At 35.3% G+C, this 22,157-nt stretch overlaps 1 protein-coding gene across 12 annotated transcripts; it reads left to right on the top strand.

The window, feature by feature from the left end:
• The first annotated feature begins 220 nt into the window (after positions 1–220).
• Positions 221–22,010, top strand: LOC112710873 (branched-chain-amino-acid aminotransferase-like protein 1). Of its 12 annotated transcripts, none has more exons than XR_011865679.1 (22): positions 221–441; positions 531–629; positions 695–766; positions 952–1,044; positions 1,318–1,455; positions 1,727–1,785; positions 2,006–2,108; positions 2,391–2,579; positions 2,661–2,761; positions 2,964–3,018; positions 3,133–3,219; positions 3,703–3,754; positions 5,260–5,345; positions 5,517–5,570; positions 5,989–6,072; positions 6,372–6,443; positions 6,966–7,046; positions 7,769–7,804; positions 17,951–18,082; positions 21,465–21,524; positions 21,606–21,662; positions 21,773–22,010. XR_011865679.1 is itself a non-coding variant. In XM_025763315.3 (21 exons), exons 1-21 carry the CDS (start codon positions 331–333, stop codon positions 21,794–21,796), a joined length of 1,713 nt encoding a protein of 570 aa, XP_025619100.1. In that variant the 5' UTR covers positions 221–330; the 3' UTR covers positions 21,797–22,010. The 12 variants fall into 12 exon arrangements, 9 of the variants coding, with proteins under 9 accessions (XP_025619100.1, XP_072059014.1, XP_025619102.1 ...); XR_003157077.3 differs by having other exon boundaries at positions 21,455–21,524; XR_003157082.3 differs by lacking the exon at positions 17,951–18,082 and having other exon boundaries at positions 21,455–21,524.
• The last annotated feature ends 147 nt before the right edge of the window (positions 22,011–22,157 follow it).

Genomic DNA, 22,157 nt, shown 5'->3' with positions numbered 1-22,157 from the left:
TAAAAAAAAGATGTTTTTCATATAATAAATAAACAAAAAAGTACTTTTATATTATTATACCCAAACGTAATTGATAAATAAAAAGATCTTTTTACATGAGATACCCAAACATAAAATTACTTTTACTTTTTCATAAGATCTTTTAAAAAAAGATAACTCAAAAAAAGATCTTTTCTTGTAAGCTCACCCAATTAATAGATAGATAGATAATGTCAGTCGCACCTTCTTATCATTAATTAATTCATTCAGTAAAATAAGAATGAATCATGAGTTTCTGCAAACATTCTGATGGAATGACTGGGTGATAGAAAAGCATAAGAATTCATCAACATGAGTCTTGAGTGCACCAAGTGGGAGATGGCAGTGTGTGAGGTTACTGTTATTCACTCATGGTCTTCTCCATGCTCCCTTAGTACTTCTCTCATGTACTCTTTTGCTCAGGTCTCACTTCACCTTCATCTCTTTTCTTCAATGCATTCAAAAACGGCACTTATTTTTGAAATGCTTCATTTGTCGTTTTACCATCACAGAGGGATGATGTGGAAGTGCTTGATGAGCCTCTCTATGCTAATTTCCTTCGCGTATCAGGTCTTCATAAACCCTATAGGGACCAACTACTCTCCAAAATGGTATGTCTCTTAGGATAAAATAAAATAAATCCGATTATGAGTTCTCATTCATTTGTGTTAAACAGGAATCCGATGGAAATAAGGTTGTTAAGGACATCATTTCTCGTCCGGGAAGCAAGAAGTATAGATTCTGTAAGGTAAGGTGCAATTGGTGAAGAACTTAACTTTCATGCACTCAAGGTGTTTGATTAAAATCCTACATTAAGTTTACTTGAATTATTGAGTTCTAGGGGGCCCTGAGTCTATTTGGTTCGCTTGTGTATTCTTTTGGTGAGAATAATTCTAATGCCTTAATGATTTTTTGACACTTCAACTTCTACAGCATATGTCGAAACAAAAGGTTCTAGGTTTGACTGAAGATCTAATGAAGAATGGAAAGCACTTCATTCTCATAAGAAATCCTCTTGACATACTGGTTAGATTTCTTGTAAATAAGACGACGATTACTGCATTATTTACAATTTTTCAATCTTGAAATAAAAAATCCAATGCTGCATACTAAGATTGTTGGCTAGAGTGCTGGAATCCCACGAGCTTCATGTTTAAAAAATGCTTAAAAGATTCTGCAACCTGCATATTCATATGAGCAGCTTCTTTTGAAATTCTGTTATCCATTCCTCTGGACCTTTGTTGATGTTTATTGTATGCTATATTGATTTGGTGTGTGTGCATGTGTGTATTTCTCCAGTCATCATTTGACAATGATGCCCTTCCAACTTTTTCTGAGTTGGGTTTCGTGGAGCTAGTTTGTATATACAGTGAACTTTATGAGCTTGGAAAACCGCCGGTGGTTATTGATGCTGCAGAACTTCAACAAGATCCTGAGGTAAAAGTCATCTAGTTATATAAGTCTATGCAATATGATTTCTAAGATGAAGGTAAAAATCAAACATGTAACAATAAAATGGATGACCACATGAGAAACTGTAACATTAATGATGCTTCAAAATTAAATTCTATTATTGCTTGGTTAAAAGGAAAAGAAAAAAAGAAGCAAATTAAGAATGAAGACATCATACAGCCACTGTTACATCATATAAGCAAACCTCAATTATGTTTTTATCCTGCATCAATATCATGAATTTATTGGTTTGCAGGATACTTTACGAGGTCTTTGTAATGACTTGGAGATTCCTTATCAACCTGCTATGCTCAAGTATGAATAGATTTAAATTTTTCATCGCTAGACCTTGTGCTGCACTTTCTCTTGATCTTTTGTTATCAACATTTTCCTGTTTCCATCTCCTAATGATTGAAGAAAAAACAGAACTTGTCTATTCATTATTTAAGTGAAAAAGTTGGTGATATGAAATATCTGCAACAATTATTTTGCATACATAGATGAGAAGTGACAATTCAAATTTTAAACTTTCCAGATGGGAAGCAGGTCCAAAATCAATAGACGGCTTGTGGGCTCCTTGGCGGTACAAAACAGTACATAAGTCTACTGGTTTTAAGCAAGAAAGGAAGGATCTTCAGGTATGAAGTTGTTTTGTGGGATGCTGTAGGAATCAATAGTTGCACGGATTCCTGTTAATACTTCTTTTTCATTGTATGTACCCTTATCCAGTGTTAGTAATTGTTTGAGCTCATCCCATTTCGATATAAGCTTAAAGTATTAAGTTAGCCTTAATGTTTGTTACGACATAAACGACAAGTCCCTTATGGAAATGAAGATGACCATTTTAAGGTTGTATGATTGGTTGTAGGGGTACACAATACCTTTTCTAATGTTTTGTTGTGTTCTTATTTTCATTTCAGCCATTTCCCTTCTCTCTATATGCTTTGCTAGAGCAAAGTCTACCCCTTTACAATTTGCTTCGGCGCCATGTGAAAAAGAAGAGATCTCTTCTGAGCCCTCCTTTACCTCTTCCCGACCTTCCAGTTCCCGCAAATGAGAAATTGCTTGCATGGGTTGGTGATGAGATTGTGACACGTGAGAGTGCAAAGGTTCTCCTATCAGTAGAATAAAACATTTCTATGGGCGATGCACAAAATCTGATGGTTTTTAATTGTTACTTAACCTTTCAGGTTTCTGTTTTTGATTCGGTTGTCCAAGGAGGTGACTCAGTTTGGGAGGGTCTCCGTGTGTATAATGGAAAGATATTTAAGCTTGAGGGACACCTAGACAGGTAGTGTGATAAACTTGATAAATAGTTGATGCTGGTTTCTGTCATTTTATTCAGATAATGTCGTAACGGATTAACTGAAGATCAATAGATTGAATGACTCATAGTTTACTCTGGATTCATGATATAGTATTTTATTTTGTAACATGATCTGGTTTCCCTCACTACTGTTTGTTATCTCTTGACATTTATTGCTTCTCAACAGGATGTTTGATTCAGCAAAAGCTTTAGCTTTTGAGAATGTTCCAACACGAGATGAGGTGAGTCTGAATATGCCTTTATCATGCATCACTTCAAAAAAGGAGTGCTAATTCTGTTGTCTTCAGTCTTGATTTTAGTTTTTCATAGTGAATATTGTTGTGATGGCATTGCAGATCAAGGAAGCTATTTTCCAAACACTTGTAAGGAATGGAATGTTTGACAATTCCCACATCCGGCTTTCTCTGACACGGGGAAAGAAGGTTTTGCTTTCTCCCAGTTTCTCTCTGTAGTTTCAGTTATGTAGATTCCTCTTTTGTAATGAATCCAAACTTAAATTTATTCATCAAAGTTACCGGAATGTATGGTAGAAGCTGCAGGTTTTCAACTCGGTTTCTTCTATTTATTATACTGACCTGAAATCTCAATGATGGTAAAAACTGGGTCCATTAGAAACCTCTTGAATGAGTTGTGTCAAAAAAGTATAATAAATATCTAAGTGAAATTGATTGATACAATTGATGAAAATTAAGAGAGTCTGGTCTTATGTAAGTGTCCTACTGCCACTGTGGTTTATCAATGAATCTGATGTCAATATGCATAAGCCGAATGGTTAATCTATATTTTTATGTGGCAATATGTTATTCCATTTTCTTCAGCAACAGCTATGAAGTCATTAATCATAATAGTTCTGTTGAATAATCTTGCTTTTAACTGATGGAAAAAAATATTATTTTATTCTCAAGGTTACTTCTGGCATGAGTCCAGCATTCAATCTGTATGGATGCACATTAATTGGTAACGTCCTATCCTTTTACCAATTAACATTGATTTTGGTATAAAAAATATTTATATTCCCAAAAGATTAATTGTATATCAATGTTTGCACAGTTCGGCACGTCCAAAATTTTGGATTAGTAGACCAAGATCTGCTTTATCGTTTCCATTTTATTTATTTATTTGATTTTTGCATGGGCAAAAGCATGGGTATATTGGTATTAATTGCATACATGATTTTTGTTAAGTTTGGTGTTACCTGAAGAAATGGTGGAACTGCCGCAATGAATGTATAATGGCTTTTGATCTTCTAAGTGATAGAGAAATAACCTAGAATAACACCGAAACTATAAGATAAAGAAAAGAGTTTTCCTACTAGACTTCTAAAAAACCTATTTTTAGTAACCTAGGTAACTGAAAGAGTTTTCCCTACTAGGCTTTCAAAAAGCTTGTCTTTGATAACCTAGATCAAAGGAATAAATTGAAAGAACAAACAATTTCTTCATGCAGCAAGCAAAACAAGTTGTTCACCTTACTTGAATACATATAAATTCATGCTTCATTAGAAACTAGAGAATTTTATTCATCAAAATCGCATCAAAGTGTCTTAGAAAATTGTTTACATAGACCCCTAATTGACCGGTCTTAATGTGGGTCAGATCTCCCTAGAGTAAAACTATAAAATCTGAAATTAAACTAAAGATATGATTCTAGACTTGATTCTGATAAATTTAAATCAAATTTTATCTTAATAAATTAAGATTAGATTTTATTTAAAATTTAAACTCCTAAAGATATGCTAAAAACATCAAAACCAAATCAAATCTTTTAACGAGACCAAAAGTAAATCAAATTTAACTCTAAACTATCCTACTTGAAATTTGAACAGAAGATAAGAATCAGAATCAATTTTGAATTTAATTCTAAACTTTTGTCTCAGTTCATACCTAATGAACTTGAAACAAACTCTTGGGCTTGATCTTCTCTTCCTTGGCTAGCAATTGATTTGTTTCTTCATGTCTTGCTAAGTTCTCAAAGCTCTCCTTGAGCTTCTTTGGACATGCCCTAGTGATGGCACTGTCAGACGATTTTCATTTTGTCTGTGTTTGGATGTTCAGTTTGTCCTCGTGGGCATGTATCATCAAGTCCAATATTTGGTTCCAAAACAATTATATTAGCAGCCAGATTTTGTTCATGTGGCCTTAGACAGCATGATTTAGTCAAATTCTTATGATCCAAGTTAGGAATAATGATTTTTAGGGTTTATCATATTATATACAATGGATTAATAAACATGGGATGCTTGTAAGAGCAACAATTCAAGATTTTACACATCTAATGTGGAAGTTGGAACTATTTTGGTTTTAGAACAATGCCTCAGTTTTTTATGGAGCTATGAAGGAGGTTTTCATTTGAGTTCATTTTCTGCTTATAAATTACATTTGTTAAATTTATGGGTTATCCAATGTGCTCTTCAAATGGATAAGCAATTTTGTGCTGAGCATGGTCCCTCTTGAAATGTGCAGTTCTAGCTGAGTGGAAGCCCCCAGTTTATGATAATACACATGGTATAGTTCTTGTGACTGCTTCAACACGCCGTAATTCACCAAATGTAAGTTTCTTGTTTATATAACATTTTTAATAATTGAAATGGAGAAGGTATTGCATTGGCTATGCCAATGAATGCATTAGATTCATTTGAAACTAACAAAATTCCTGTTTGAGCTACACACTTTGTTATTCTATCAATTGACCATGTCCCCTTTTTTCTGTTTCATACCAGACTCTGGATTCAAAAATTCATCACAATAACCTCCTTAATAATATACTTGCAAAGGTATTTTCCTATTTTCCTAATGAATTATTACATGTAATGTATGTAAAAATATGTTGGGTGTTGAGTTTGAGTGGTACCGAGTGCTGATAGATTATCTTACATTGGAATTATGATGGTTGTTGAGCTAATCATGAATTTAGAAAGGTGTATTCTTCAAAAAAATATCAATCTAGAGTACTGAGCACACTATCTTAAAAGATAAATAATTGCAACTCTCTTTTTTCCTTGTGCACACTGATACATTCTCAATTTGGGAGTGTTTACGATAATTGATTACATTTTACTACAAGAGGAACTGTTGTATATGATAATTGATTAATGCAACCATGCCGGAGACCATAGTTATTAAAACTTTGTTATGATGATATGCTGCCATTCTGAACAGTACTCCTTATTATATTGTTTTTGTCCATTGCAGATTGAAGGCAATAATGCAAAAGCAGATGATGCAATCATGCTTGACAAAGATGGTTATCTGTCTGAAACCAATGCAACAAACATTGTACGCCATTATAGATATATGAAAAACTTTGAAAGGAAGAAGATAATCTTTAGCATAGATGACCTTAAATATTGAAGATTGATGAATGTCAGTCAATTCAATGCATAATTTATGCAAAATCATCTCCCTACAAGATCCATCAGTACAAACAATTTTTTTTTGTTAATTTTCTTCACCTAGGTTGTATACTAGAAGTGTGGAAAATTCCGTTAAGTCCCAATACTTTAGAAGGATTATATGATTCTCCTTTTATAGTGATTTGCTACACTTCAAATTATTTGTTGCTTTGCTTGGTGCAGTTCATAGTTAAAAAGGGTCGTGTCCTAACACCTCATGCTGATTACTGTCTTCCAGGCATTACTCGAGCTACTGTAAGTTGTGTAAATTCACTCTTCTTTTTATACCGATTTAGATTTCACTAAAAAACAAAGTACTAGAATTACAAGGGGTTTTTATGCTCCAATTAGTCATGCTAAAGTTTTAGGTTAAGTAAAATATAGTGCTCAAACGATAAGTTTTCATTATGATTGTCCAAGACCAATTGTGAACAAGAGAATAGTATTAAAGGTGTGCAATAAGTTCTATATATACTTCAATACTGGTATTATATGAAATATTTTGTACGACTCTTACCAAACTACTATAAATTGAGGTATATTGTAGCAAATATGTTGGAACATCAAAATACACGATGACTTTCCAACCCCGGTGATAACTATATTTTGTACTCTTACTCACCTTTTTAATTGCACCATTTCTTGGCATAAAATAAATTTTTGAAGAACATAAAAGGCAGAATGGCAAATACTTTTTTCTCCTGCCTAATTAAATTCTTAAGAATGTTCACCAAGTATTTTGGCACTGATGGAACTCTAACTGTTTCACAATCTAAGGTAATGAATCTTGTGGTGGAGCAGCAGTTGATCTTAGAGGAGCGGAGAATCAGCCTATCAGAAGTGCATACTGCAGATGAGGTTTACCTATAATATATATTAACTTACATAGCTCTTAAAATTTTTTAGTTTTTATTTCACTGAATGGTGTTTATAATTCTGAAATGTCACACATGAGATGGTATGATTGTATCGGGAGAATACTTGTAGAAACTCTAATAAGAAAAGCAGATCAAACAAAGGGTAAATAAATAGTAGTGTTCTAGAGGGGGACAACAGGGTTCTTGAGAACCCATACCAGGATGAGACAATTGGGATGAACTGCGGCGAGATCTTCCTCCTTGACGGGATGGCAATCTCTCCAATTGTGGGAATTGGTAGTGTCAGTAGGAGATCTTTCAAGATACTATCAGAGAAATTGCATGATCTTTCCAATATCTTGGAGGATCTACATTGTGATCATATTAATATCAGACATGGTCTATAATGGGATATTATATAGGGTAAAGGGTTTTTTGTTGTAGCCTATGTGATTACACCTAATGGGATTTTTGTTGTAGCCTATGTGATTGTGGCCAACTTATCTAAATTAGGGATTACAGCCTAGATACTATTATAAAAAATCAATTGTTGATCGATGTAATGAAAATTCTAAAGTATTTAATGTTGGATTTGAAGTGCCTAACACAACTCCCCCGCTTTTATACACTTGGGATTATCCATTCACCCCGCCCCCTCTTCTCATTTCAAAGCTTCAAATTTATGTTGTTCGTTGTAATTTGAAGGCTGCCTTTGCCTTGCAGATATGGACTACAGGAACAATGGGAGAACTAAGCCCAGTAAGTGCTCTATACCATATGAATTTTGTCTGATATGTTAATCTGGCATGAATACTATATAAATTACTTGGTTTTGTTTTCAATTCCCCCTAGGTTCAAATTTTGACTCCATTTGGACTGTATTATATTTAACTTGATGTGCATCTAGGATATTTAACCAGTGATGGAGAATTTTCAAAATTAACTAGAGTTTTCATTGGTAACCATGATTTTCAAAATTTTGAAAGCATTTTTATGTGTCTTTGATACTAAATGATGTAGTCTAGATCCCTTAGAATTTGATGACAAGCATGATAATTGGTAATACAGGAACTTTAAGGAAACAATAAAGTCAAATGGCATGAATAAATTCCTACTCACAGTATCCAATTAAAACTTCCTACTCACAAAATACATATTAGTTCCCAATTATGGCATCCATAATTAATCATCATAATAAAGGAGATTAAGTGTTATAAATAGTTAAATACCTAGGGAGACAAATAGTCTATAGTTTTCCCTTTAAATCTAACAAAGACCACAAAGAGGAAAGTGTGAAAAGAGAATTTACACTCGTATTTCACAAAGTTAGATTGTGTAGTGTGTTTTATTCTTTTGGGGCTCTAAGGTTGTGTGTCTCAATGGAGGCAACATATGTGACTAGGAGTGGGGACTTTGTTCTAACTTTTAAGACAAAAATTAAAAAACAACAGACATATTATGGAGATATGGATTAAAACAAAAGTTTTCTATATATCCTAGAATCTTTGTCTCTTTGAGTAAATTTCCATAATAGTCTATGAGATTCACGGGATTATCCGATTTGATCCTCGAGGCTCCAATTGCACCATAGTGGTCCCCCAGATTCACCTCCGGGCACCATAGTGGTCCTTGAACATGTTTCCGGCACTGAGTCAGATGACGGAGTGGTGATGTGGCCACAGTGTGCCATGCTGGAGATCCCAATGGCTAGATGATGTGGCAAAATTGCAATTGGACTCAATTTAGTTCCTCCCCATTATAAAACCCTAATTCATCTCCCATCTTCAGATTTCCTTCCTCTTCTTGTAACTCTTATTTTTCTTCTTCATAATGGAATGTGTATGATCGTCTGCAGTTAGTTGAGGTTGAGAAACTATGATGGGAGGTGGGGGCAGTGCTGCAGCCAATTCGATTAGGTAAATTTTTGTAATTTGTAGTCTGGTGAGTTAAAAACTCAAATTTGGTGTTAATTGGCTTTCGAACAAAGTGTGGTTTTGTTAGAGGATGAAGCGGAAGCGTGGGCATATAAAGGGAAAGGGAAGGGCAGTAGCAAGCATGTAGTGAGTGGCAATGAGACTCAAAATAAGGAAGAAACCTCTGCTTTGGAAGATTATGGTACTAATAATGATAATGATGATGATAAGGATGATAACTTTGGAATGGAGGTTGACACACCTTCCTCAACTGGGACAGATCAGTAGCATTACAATATGGCCAGCATTAATCCCGATAGCTCCATTGATAAGGCTCTGGGGAAGCCGCTCGGGGTTGGGCGAATTAAGGTGAAGCTCAAGACTCCAAAGATGTTGGACTCCCATTTCCAGCATACGTCTTCGGATGCTTCGACACATAGTGACACCGATAAGAGTAGCGAGCAACACGGCTTTGGCAAATGAAAGAGTATTTTCGTATGATTAGGAATTTTGCACGATATTTTCCGTTGGTAGTATAGTTCCCAACCAATTAATAATACTCAAATCAAATTTAAAAATTTTTGGTTGTTACAAGACAAATCCCAATGAAAATTAACCGAAGTATTTAAATTTTGGGTCGTCTCACAAGGAATTGCAACGAAGTGGTTAATTATTGGCTATGAAGGAACAATGAGTTTGATTTATAAAAGAGCAAGAAAATAAATGGCAAGAAAAATAAAACAAGCAACTAAATAAAGCAAGTAATAAAGAGAGATATTCATGGCAATGATTGAGAGTATAGGCTCTCTATCCTAGTTACTAATCATAACAATAATTAACAAGAATTTATCTTATTTCGTCATCTCTAACATCGGAAGAAGGTATAATGTTACCTTCACAAGAGAGAAAGTCAAATAAGACTAGTTAATCTCAATCTAAAAATCCTAATTAACTCACTAATTGAATTAGCAAGAAATTAGAGTCAATGGAAATAATATTAACTAACAACTCTAGATCACCAACGTGAGTTGGGTCTTAATGACTTAAGATAACCTAATTACTTTTTCCAAGTTAAGAATGCTCAAAAGTCTATTCTAACATCCAACAAAGCATTTTGTCAAACACTTGGAAGATATAAAAGGAAAGCATAATAAATTGTAAAGAAAGATAAAACCTAACAATCAATTCCAAGAAAAGTAAGATCAACAACTCAAATCAACAATAAAAGAACATCAAACATCAAATTGCTTTAAAGGAGATCCAAATCCAACATGAGTGCATGAACATAAAAGAGGCATAAAAGATAATTAACACAACAAACTAAGAGAATAAAGAAATAGAAATAAGAAATTGTAAAGGAAACAATAATCAAACCCTAGATCTAAGATGCAATCACTCTAAGAACCCTAATTCTAGAGAGAAGAGGGAGCTTCCCTCTCTAGAAAACTAACATACATGATGTTATCCTATAATTAAGTGCTCTCCCCTTTTGCCCAAACTTGAATTCTACATCAAATAGTTTCAAAAATGAGTTGGATTGGGTTTCAACAGGTCCAGAAATCGCTCCCAGCGAATTGCCCTTAAGTTGGTCACATGCCGCTTGTCACGCGTACGCATGGGTCACGCGTACGCGTCGCTGACAACTTTCCTGGCGAATTTGCATCTCGCGCACGCGTGGGGTGACGTGTGCGCGTGGCCTTCAGTTAAGCAAATCCTCATTTCTTCATGAATTCTCCATTTTTGCATACTTTTTTTTCATTCCTTCAACCCAATTTTTGTCTTTTAATCCTGAAATCACTTAACAAACATATCAAGGTATCGAATGAAATTAAAGTGAATTAAAATTAGCTATTTAAAGGCCTAAAAAGCATGTTTTTACTCTTAAGCACAAATTAGGAGAAATTCACAAAACCATGCTATTTCATTAAATAAATGTGAGAAAAGTTGATAAAATTTCCCAAATTAAGCACAAAATAAACCACAAAATTGGGGTTTATCAAACTTCCCACACTTAAACCAAGCATGTCCTCATGCTAAACCAAGAAAGACAAGGAAAGGGATATGATCATTTATTCAATGCTAATAAACTATATGCACCTATTTATATGAATGCAGGTAAATGCAAAATGATTCTATCTACTTGGTTAAAAGTAAATCAATCTCCAGAACAAGTAGGGCTAAGGTCATATGGTGATTCATAAATCCTACCAATTCAAATATCAAAATGAAGTTCAAATAGACTTGCAAGAGGAAAGCTCATGAAAGCTGGGAACAAGGAATTGAGTATCGAACCCTCACTAGAAGTGTATCTACTCTAGTCGCTCAAGTGTATAGGGTTGATCACTCAATTCTCTTCTAATCATGCTTTTCAAGATTTGTTTTTCGTCTAACAATCAACAATTATTCAATACATGCATATATTTATCATGAGGTCTTATTCATATGATCAAGTGAGTTTGAAATTTGAATCTTTGATTAACCTAAGCTCTCACCAAACGCATATGACAACCTATACAATTCTAATACAATACCTAGCTACCCATGATTCACACTTTTTCATATACTCATGCATTTTTTTTAATTCACATTCTATATGCATTGTTATTATTACTTTATTTTGGGATATTTTGTCCTCTTTTTATTGCATTTTTTTTATATATTTTTGTTTCTTTTATTTTTCTATTTTTTTCTTCATTTTTTTCACATTTTTTTCTTTATCATTTTTTTCACTAAAGTATATACAAACGTATCAGTGCATATGGTTTTACATATTTAATGTATGAGTATGTACCTAATTCCCAATATTTTCAATAAAAATACAAAGTACACTTTTACCTCAATCAATGTCACAAGTTTTCCATACCCAAATGATACACATCTTCACTAGTCTAAGCTAATCAAAGATCCAAATTAAGGAACATTTATTGTTTTTCACTTAGGGGTAGTGATGTGCTAAAATTAAGAACAAAAGGGATTAAATAGGCTCAAAATTGGCTAACCATGGTTGATGAAATGTAGGCTATTTGGGTAAGCGAGTTAAATGAAATGATGGCCTCAATCATATAAGTGCATGTATACATGGAATAATGGACATATATAATCAAACAAATCAAAGATTACAATCATAGAAAGAGAACAATGCACACAAGAATACAAATAAGTGGTTATATGATGTAACCAAACAATTGGGCTCAAAACTCACATGCTTGTATTCTTAGTTCAAAAACTATGTTCTAAAATAAATTCTTCAATCAAGTTCAACAATTTTTTTTTTCAAATTGGTAGAGTATCCTAAAAACAGTTTCTTGGAAAAGAAATTATCACCCTAACCAAGTAGTCCTAACATAAAAAGAAGTGGTAAAATATGTACAAATTCTAACTAACATGCACCCTATTATACAATGTAACAACTAATCTAACATTGGTGTTGAAAAATGTAGTGGTTATCGACGGAGGTCGGTCATCGACCGAACCTCCCCACACTTGAAGATTGCACCGTCCTCGGTGCATGCAAAGAAGAGCAAGGTGGACGGATTTCTACAACTGATGAGTTTCTTCAAAAGATTGTGCGGAAGGACTTGTTTGTTGCTTCATTTAAAAATTTTTTCATTGCTTTCCTTCTTGGTGGCCAACCTAAAAGGAGAGGAAAAAGAAAGAAAATTAAGCCTACAACAAAGATAGCAAAACAAATAGAATATAGGCGGGGACTAATGCCAAATAAGAGTAGGGTTCTCAACTACATGGTAGCTACAACATATAAGTGAGAAAACAATATAAGCTAAGGCATATCAATTAACACTTGATGCAAGAGTATAAAGCACAAATAAATGGCATGAGGAGAACACTCGAAGCATCAAGTTCGGATAAGAAAGAGTGGGTCATGAAAGATAATGAGTTCATATCAATGCATAAAGTATGCAAGAATCATCAAAGGTTAAACATTGATTTAAAAGTTTCATCACCCAATAATATCAAACAAGTCAAGAAGAACCAAGATAATCTAAGAAATTCTCAACAATTGATTAGGAGAATTCAACAACATTATTAAAATAAGGATCTTAGAAAAGAAAAGAAGACAAGTTATAAAAACAATTAAAATGCAATGAATAAAAGTATACAAATGCAACATATAAAAGAAAATGAAAAATTATGAGAAGTGGAATTTTAAAAAGAGAAAAGTAAGAAAGTAAGAAAGAAGAAGGAGAGAAGAAGAAAGAGGAAAGAAGAAGATAGGAGAAAGAAGAAAGAAGAAAGAAAAGAAGAGAAGAAGGGACAAAGAAAACAGGGCAGAGACGGGAAAAACAGGGCGCGGAAGGTGACGCGTACGCGTCGGTAAGCAGGAGAGACAAGCGACGCGTGGAACGCAGAAAGTCCAGCACGTGGGTGTAGATTATGCTATTCGCACAAATTCTGCACCACTCCAGCACAACTCTTGGATTTTTGTACCAGGAGTCCCAATATGGCATACGACGCGTACGCGTAAGCGTGGCTCGCCATTTTTTTTAACATGAAAACAGAAACAGGGCACTCTCCTAATTTACAAGCATTTTAAAACAATCAAAATTTAAATTTAACAACAAATCTTTTTAGTTTTTGAAAAAATTTCAAATACAAAACATGCAAAACTTACACTTCAAGCAAAATACAACTATTCTAATCAAAACATGAATCTAACAAACAACCTAACAATCAAAGCAAAATGTATAAGAGTATAGAAATTAAGAAAACTACCTATAATGGCAACTCAATTCATTAATTGATTATATCTACAAGAGAATGGAAAGAGATTATCATGGTGGGGTGTCTCCCACCTAAAACTTTTAGTTTAAGTCCTTAAGTTGGACCATTGATGGGGTCCTTGATGTGGTGGCTTATGCTTGAATTAATTCTTGAATCCCTACCAATGTTTGCATCTCCAATGTCCACTGGGATCCCAAATTAGGCGCATAAAGCCCTCAAGTAAGCTTAAGTAAATGACAAGACCCCAAGAGTTATGATTGTTGAAATGAATTCCGGGGTCCCAAACTTTGTTCTTGCACCTATCTTCTTGTTGACTATCATAGTTAAATCTGGGTGACAAGGGTTGTGAATTTTCAATTAAGCATCCAAACATTCTCCTATACCTATGCAATTTGGTTCTACACTAACCATTGCTATTCAACTTCGAGCGTGCAACCATCATGAACTTAGAGTGATGTTTGCAACTACTACACAACTCTCTCCTACTCTTAACTCCACAAAGAGCTCTAAGTTGACCATCATTTTCAATCAAACCATATTCAAGTGAGAAAGTAAAGATTAGGGATAAGAATTTTACCCACTTGAATGTTGTGTTGGATGATGGTGACTTTGGAAGGGGGACCTCCCCACACTTAGCCAATGCGAGATACATTCCCTTGTGCTCTTCCTTTGCAACTTTCACCTCTTTGCAAACTTCTTCAATTTCAATTCCTTGCTCATCAACTTTTTCTATACACCCCTCATTGCTCAAACCATGTGTTGGAGGTTGTGCATGGTCCTCCTTGTCATCAATTTCATAACACTATGAGGGGGTTCATCAATTCCAAAAGATACATTGGTTGGTGTGGAATCATCTTCAATAATGGAATTTACTTTTTGCTCAACCTTTTTCTCTTGGTAGCTTCCTTCCAACTCGATCTCTTCTTCATTGCTTACCAAGTGTATGGGAGGTGAGGTATCTTCTTTTTTACTCTCTATGTCAAGCCCAATGGGAGTGGATTCAATTGTAGATAGGAACTCCTCAATGATTGAATCCATCTCTTGATCAACCTCTTCAAAGTCTTCAATCATGATATGCTTTGGAGGTTACGCACCCTCCTCAACATCAATGTCAAGCTTTTTGGAAGAGGGCTCTATGATTCTACATTCCCATGGACTTTCAACATCTCCTAGGTTTTCAACTACTCCTTCCATTTCAATCATTTCTACCTTCTCCTCTTGTTGCACTCCTTGCTTCAACTCCTCTTCTCCACCTTGAAGCTCCAAACTCATTCCCTCACTATGCTCCTTGATTGCTTCTCCACATTCAACAATGGGAGTGCCTTGATCCCATATGCTTAGACGGGAGGAGACCATGTTGCGAACGACTTCTGTCACGGTGGCAAGCACGGCTTCTATCTTCTTGAACTCCTTTTGTGTCTCTTCTTGCCTTTGGAGGTAAGAGCTAATATCTCTTTGTTGTGCTAGCTTGAAGGCATGGGGAGACTCATCCATTGGAAGTGGTGTAAGAGAGGGTTCATTGTTTGGGAGAAATGACTCATAATTGGAAGGCAGTTCATCATGGTAAGGGTATGGAGATGAGGTATATTGAGGTGGTTCTTGGGAGTAATTGTGTTAGAATGGTGGTGGTTCTATATATGGTTCATGTGGCTCATAAGGTGGTTGGTATGGTGGGTAAGGATTAGGGTCATATGGAGGTGTTTGGTGGTAAGGGGCTTGTGAGTAAAGTGGTTCAAAACTATGTTGAGGGGGTGGTTCATAGGCATACGGTGGTGGTTGTTGACAACCACAATGAGGGTCACCACATCCATTAGATTGATATGCATTAGGGGTGGAATTATACCTATAAGGAACGGAGGAGGTTGTTGTCAAGAAGGGTGATAAATTTTTTGAGACTCTTCCCACCTTTGATTGTTCCATCCTTGATGCATATTATCATTGTTGTTTTCATTTCCTACAACATAATTTAAGCAAAACTCATAGCTAAAAGGATGAGATAGTAGCAAATAAAACAAAAGCTAACAAAAATAAGCAACAAAGCCCTAAAGCTAACAAAAACTAACAAATAAGCAAAATGCAAACATATTCACAATATTCACAATAGCCAATAATATAACACGATTGCAAGTCCCCGCCAACAGCGTCATAAATTTGAAAGAGTATTTTCATATGGTTAGGAATTTCACACAAAATATTTTCCGTTGGTAGTATAGTTCCCAACCAAGTAACAATACTCAAATCAAATTTAAAAGATTTTGGTTGTCACAAGTACAAACCTCAATGAAAATTAACCGAAATATTTAAACTTCGGGTCGTCTCACAAGGAATTGCAATGAAGTGGTCAATTATTGGCTATGAAGAAACAAGGGGTTTGATTTATAAAACGGCAAGAAAAAAAAGCAAGCAACTAAATAAAGCAAGTAATAAAGAGAGACATTCATGGCAAGGATTAAGAATATATACTTTCTATCCTAGTCACTAATCATAACAATAATTGACAAGAATTTATCTTATTTCGTCATCTCTAACATCGGAAGAAGGTATAATGTTATCTTCACAAGAGAGAAAGTCAAATAAGGCTAGTTAATCTCAATCCAAAAGTCCTAATCAACTCACTAATTGAATTAGCAAGAGATTAGAGTCAATGGAAATAATATTAAGTAACAACTCAAAAGTCTACTCTAACATCAAACCAAACATTTTGTCAAACACTTGGAAGACATAAAAAGAAAGCATAATAATTTGCAAAGAAAGATAAAATCTAACAACTACCAATTGCAAGAAAAGTAAGGTCAACAACTCAAATCAACAATAAAAGAACATCAAACATCAAATTGCTTTAAAGGAGATCCAAATCCAACATGAGTGCATGAACATAAAAGAGGCATAAAAGGAAAATTAACACTACAAACTAGGAGAATGAAGGAGTAAAAACAAGAAATTGTAAAGGAAACAAAAATCAATTCCTAGATCTAAGATGCAATCACCCTAAGAACCCTAATTCTAGAGAGAAGAGGGAACTTCTCTCTCTAGAAAACTAACTTACATGGTGCTATCCTACAACTAAGTGCTCTCCCTCTTTACCCAAGCTTAAATTCTGCATCAAATAGCTTTAGAAATGAGTTGGATTGGACTTCAGTAGGTCCAGAAATCGCCCTCAGCGTATTGCCCTTAATTTAGTCACGTGCCGCTTGTCACGCGTACGCGTTGCTGACAAAAAATTGTGATTAGTTTTTTACAGGTGTTTAACGCCATAATGCTTTTTGGAACCAGGACTATTTTAATATCATTGACACTGCAATTGATTTTGGAACTATATGCAGCAATCTTGTAAAGAGAGATAAGTACATGAATTCTGAGGATGTTTATAGGGATGTTCAATACATTTGGACAATTGTTATAAGTATAACAATAAAGGTGACTATATCTTGGACCTTGTGAGGTGAGTGAAGAAGAATTTTATGAAGTACTGGACTGCAGCTAGGTTATATTATGAACTACCAAAAGGGACTAAAGGTGAGACTTCCGCATACCCCTCCATTATTTCTTTCTTTTGTGAAAAGGATAGGTATCAAGCATTTAGCATTTAGTGAGTTACAAGAAGAAAAAGAAGAGTTACAAGAAGAGGAAGGCAATCTGAAGATTGGAGATGAATTAGGATTTTAAAATGGAGAAGGATTAAATTGGATCCAATTGCAATCTTGTCACATTATCTAACAATTGGGACTTCCAGCGTGGCACACTGTGGCCACGTCACCACTTCGTCATCTGATTCAGCATTAGAAATATGTCTAGAGACTATTATGGTGTCCGAAAGTGAATCTGGGAGACCACTATGATGCAATTAATACCTCAAAAATCAAATCGGGTAATCCTGTGAATTTCAAGAATTATTATGAAAATTTACTCGTCTCTTTATATCTGTATTTTGTTTCAAAGAGTAAAATGCAAACACAATCTATAAGATAGATAATAGATCTAGCCTTTCCATCATGACATTCGTTAATAAGAATGCTTAATATTATTAAGCCCAATAACAAATTACGTATTAACCAAAACTTTGTGCTACAATTTAATTACTATAATTCTAATTTTATACCAATCATGCAAATAATCCATGTGGCTTTGAATTCGCGTGACAACTCAGAATTTTGATATTTAGATTAGCATGACTTCTTGCAGCACAATATATTTCATAAAGAATTAAAACGACGAGCATATAAACTCTTGTATGGCACATATATATATATAGGTAGTGAAGGTTGATGCACGCATCATTGGTAATGGAGAAGTAGGACCAGTCACTAAGAGATTACAAGCTGCCTACAAAAAATTGACTCAAGACTCTGGTGTGCCTATACAAAACTGCCACAAGAAATGAAAAGTAATGTACAATATTTTCATGCTCTCAGCCTATTTTAAAAGCCTTTTTCATTTTTCAAAGAATTTGCTACACCAAAAATTTTGTCCTTAATTTCAAGACGATCTATGTTTTCCTTTTCTATTGTACGTTTGGTATTGAAAACTGCATCAATTTGTGGCTCATTTTTTTCTACGTGAAATTTGTGTGTGTTTCTGCTAGAAATGGGGTTTATTTGGTATAATTGCAGGTGAGTGAATGTTGCAGGTGGAATAAGCCCAACACGTAGCTATAATTATAGATTTCACCTTTAAGGATGGGTCAGTTTCAACCAATAGCCTTATAACCTCAGCAACCATATCTGAGTCCAACTTGAAATGATCCTGTGAGATCGTTTCTTGGTGCACGTGTGTCTACCGTTGTATTTCCATATCTCTCAACAACCTTTCTTCCGTAGATTGCTGCGACGACCTTCTAGAATTGTATTTCATTTTGATCTTGAACTCTCCATCCTTAGGATCAACAACACTTATAGAAAAAACAAATTCTCACTCATCAATCCATCCAAAATATAAATTAAAGAAAACATATTGCTTACTCTTTACCTACCTATGTTTGCATATCCAAAAAATTCCGGTGCATGCATGATATCAAGATCTAAGCTACCTATGGGTGGAAGCATTACATTTTTCACGATGACTTTTACTCCCCATTACCATCCTCGTACTTGTCACTGGCTTTGTAGGTAGCTTCAAAGTCATCATCGCTATCACTGTTCATTCCTTCATATATTTCAGCTCTATCATTTTTCATGTTTGAGTGATGTTGAAACCCATCAGCAGCTATATGTTCAAACTCAATATACAACTCAATCTTTAGTTGTTGCACCTGAGTTTGCTGGTGAATATAAAATGTACGGTGCAAACTTGCTTCATCAATGATCGGCATGATATCAAATTGTATTAGCCCACTAAATACGATAATGTGATTCCTATACAGAATACTGTTCACCTTCTTTAAGATATCACTCTCTATACTTTGACATAGATTGTACTATAGCTCTGCGAATGTCATACTGCATGGAACCATAAACGAAATTGGATTTTCATCCGCAAAACTCACCCACTCATGTATTTTGAATAATCCCATAGTTGTGATATGCCATCATATTTGTGGTATCCTCCATGACACCACTAACACACTAAAACAATTCTCCTTACAATGAAGTAAATGGTAATGCGCTTTGCTTTTATAGGCAGAACGCTCAACATGCCTCTGCGTGTTGGCTAAGATTTCGCCACATGACCAACACGCCCTTTGCATGTTGGCTTGGATATTAACACGTCGCCAACACGTCCCCCTGCGTGTTGGCTTAGATCTAGACATGTGGCCAACACGTGTCTCGCGTGCTGACTCAGCGCGCCTCCTAGTTCAGTCTATGTTTAACTACATCACCAGTTATCGAAAGATTTGGTTAGCAAAGTAGAAGTCGATCAAAAAAGTTTTCGATGGTTGGAAGAATCTTACTAAGCTTTGTCATTGTGGTGCACCGTAATGGTTTATAAGATCTTGACTTAGTTGTTTAAATTGAAACACAACCCAAGTATAATGAGAGTGAAGAGGTACACGGTGTTGGGATACTCCACTGGATATTCTGGAGTTTCAATCCAAATATTAGAGCATTCTGGCATTGTGAGCATTTGGTTCAAGTTGTCGACACATACTTTTATGAAAAATACAAAGATGTCTTTCTGGTTGCAGTTGCACGAGATAAGAACCCAAACATTGTGCCTATTGCTTTTGCCCTCGTAAAGGGGGAGACTACTGATTCATGGTACTTTTTTCTCAGTAATTTACGAAGGCATGTTGTTAGGAAAGACGACGTGGGGATAATCTTTGATTGACATGAGTCAATACAAGCAACAATAAATCGTAACAATGGTGATTGGCAACATCCAAGAGCATGGTGGATGTATTGCAGTAGGCACATCAATAGCAACTTCTCAAAGGTGTTCAAGGCTCCGTACTTGCATATGCTTGTTGTCAATAGAGATATTTGACGTTACTGTTATTTCCACTTATGATGTGTTGGTAGTGCCTAATACGACCATGTACGATGTGATTTGCAAGCTATTCAAGGACATCGGAGGAGTGCAACAACAAGTACAAGAAGTCGCAAGAGTGAGGTCAACATATGCCTGGCGGTGCGACAACATTGAATTTCTCTAGTGGGTATTGGCATTTGACGAGGGACATCGATGGAGATCACATGACAAGCCTAGTCGACTGCATTAATTTAGTGTTGAAGGGTGTCCGAAATCTTTATGTGTTGGCTTCCACAAACATATTATAGGTTGAATGGATTATTTAAGCAGAAGAGTGGTGAGACTCATGAGTGCAAGCATGCCAGATTTACTTACTCTGAATTTGCCACTCAGAAGATAGAAGCAAATATGCAATGTGAAGGAAATATAATTGTGCACTAGTTTGATAGAAGAAATGAGGTGTTTAAGGTGCGCAAAATGGCTAGTGAAAAAGTGTTAGTAGTTGATCTTGCGCGGCGGGTGTGACTGAGGCCACTTTCAAGTGGAGCGACTACCTTGTCGTTCTGTTATTGCTTGTTGTGCTAACTAGTACCTTGTTGGTAGGTGTATGTCAACTAGGGGGGTGTTCAAAACCGATCCAGACCGAACAAAACAAAAAAAATCAAGAATCGACAAATCAAAAACTGAAAAAATAAAAAAATAACGTTTTGCTGTTTTTTTTTTTGCGATTTGGTTCAGTTTTCGATTGAGACTGAAAACCCTAACCGAATCGAACCGAATCGGTCACAAAAAAATTCTAAAAAATCAACCCCCAAACCCAATGGGCCAAACATCAGATAACCCCTAATAGCGCCACTCTCAGTGTTTCACAGTCTCTATCTAATGAAGGAAGACCAAGCTCCAAGCCCCAGCCGCCAAACCCGTTCCTCCTAGCATCATCGTCTTCCTCCACCGTCCACAGCACCGTCGTCGACTTGCTAGACAAGACCTCGCCAAACAGCTCCTTGCGGACAGCACCCACAAGCCACAACACCGTTTTTGTCGCCGCGTTTTCCTCTTTTCGGCGCGGTCCTCTCTCCCTCCCTTCCTCTTTGGTCGTTGCGCTTCCCTTGCCGAGTCAGATATGGAGCCTCCGAGTCAGGTATTCAATTTCTGTTCAATGTATTTTTTTAGTGTATTTGTTCATTGTTGTCCATTGTTCATTATTTGTTCATTGTTGCTGATTGTTGTTCATTGTTGCTGATTGCTACTAATTTTATTTTGTTGTATTTCTGCTTCTATTTTTTTAATTATTTGTTCATTGTTCATTGTTGCTGATTCCTAGTATTTGTTGTTCATTATCTGGTATTAGTCTTTGGCAGGATATAAGAAGCGAATTTAGAATCAATATAATTGATGAATTGAAGGTGCAATTGTCCAAGGTAATGCATCCTGGAATAAGTCTAAGGTCATGATCATCAAGTAGGTATTTACTTTCTATTAATGATCTATTTTATTGACAGGTCAACAAGAAATGTGATAAATGTGGTCATGGTGAAGCTACCTTCTATACCAGACAGGTAAACTACCATTTATTCTATATAATGAAAGATTTGCCAGTTTAATTTTGAAAGCTATATTATATATTTGTATTCCTAGTTTATTTATGTGAAATTCTTGTAATCTTTAGATGAGATCAGCAGATGAAGGGTAAACCACTTTTTACACGTCTCGGTTGCGGCTTTCAATTTCAAGAGAATTAGGTGGGCACAATGTATTTATGTATTTCCTGGATTTTTTTTTGAGAGAGCGCATTTCAATTGCAAGTTATGAAGTTTTTTTGTACCATGAAAGATGTCTTGATCATTCTAAATATACTGACATAATAGTATTAAAAATAGAAAGGAAGAATTTTATTGTTTTTAATATACTTTAGATCTTTTATCTGTGTTATTTTGTTGCATAATGCAATGACATTTCTGTTAGTCTTGTGTTATTTTCTGTCATTTCATTGAGTTAGTTCATTTGTTTTAATACATTTAGGAATTCCTCGACACGTGCTGTGAAATTTTGAT

This window comes from Arachis hypogaea, chromosome 9, assembly GCF_003086295.3.
Source record: "Arachis hypogaea cultivar Tifrunner chromosome 9, arahy.Tifrunner.gnm2.J5K5, whole genome shotgun sequence".
Classification (NCBI taxonomy): Eukaryota; Viridiplantae; Streptophyta; class Magnoliopsida; order Fabales; family Fabaceae; genus Arachis; species Arachis hypogaea.
This window is presented reverse-complemented; position numbering and strand designations above follow the sequence as displayed.

What these genes read in the sequence shown, in the direction of transcription:
- LOC112710873 (XM_025763315.3), top strand. Translation starts at nt 331, where the DNA reads ATGAGTCTTGAGTGCACCAAGTGGGAGATGGCAGTGTGTGAGGTTACT. An exon ending in AGAAGTATAGATTCTGTAAG is followed by an intron (nt 767 to 951) that starts GTAAGGTGCAAT and finishes CAACTTCTACAG; the next exon opens with CATATGTCGAAACAAAAGGT. An exon ending in TATCAACCTGCTATGCTCAA is followed by an intron (nt 1,786 to 2,005) that starts GTATGAATAGAT and finishes TAAACTTTCCAG; the next exon opens with ATGGGAAGCAGGTCCAAAAT.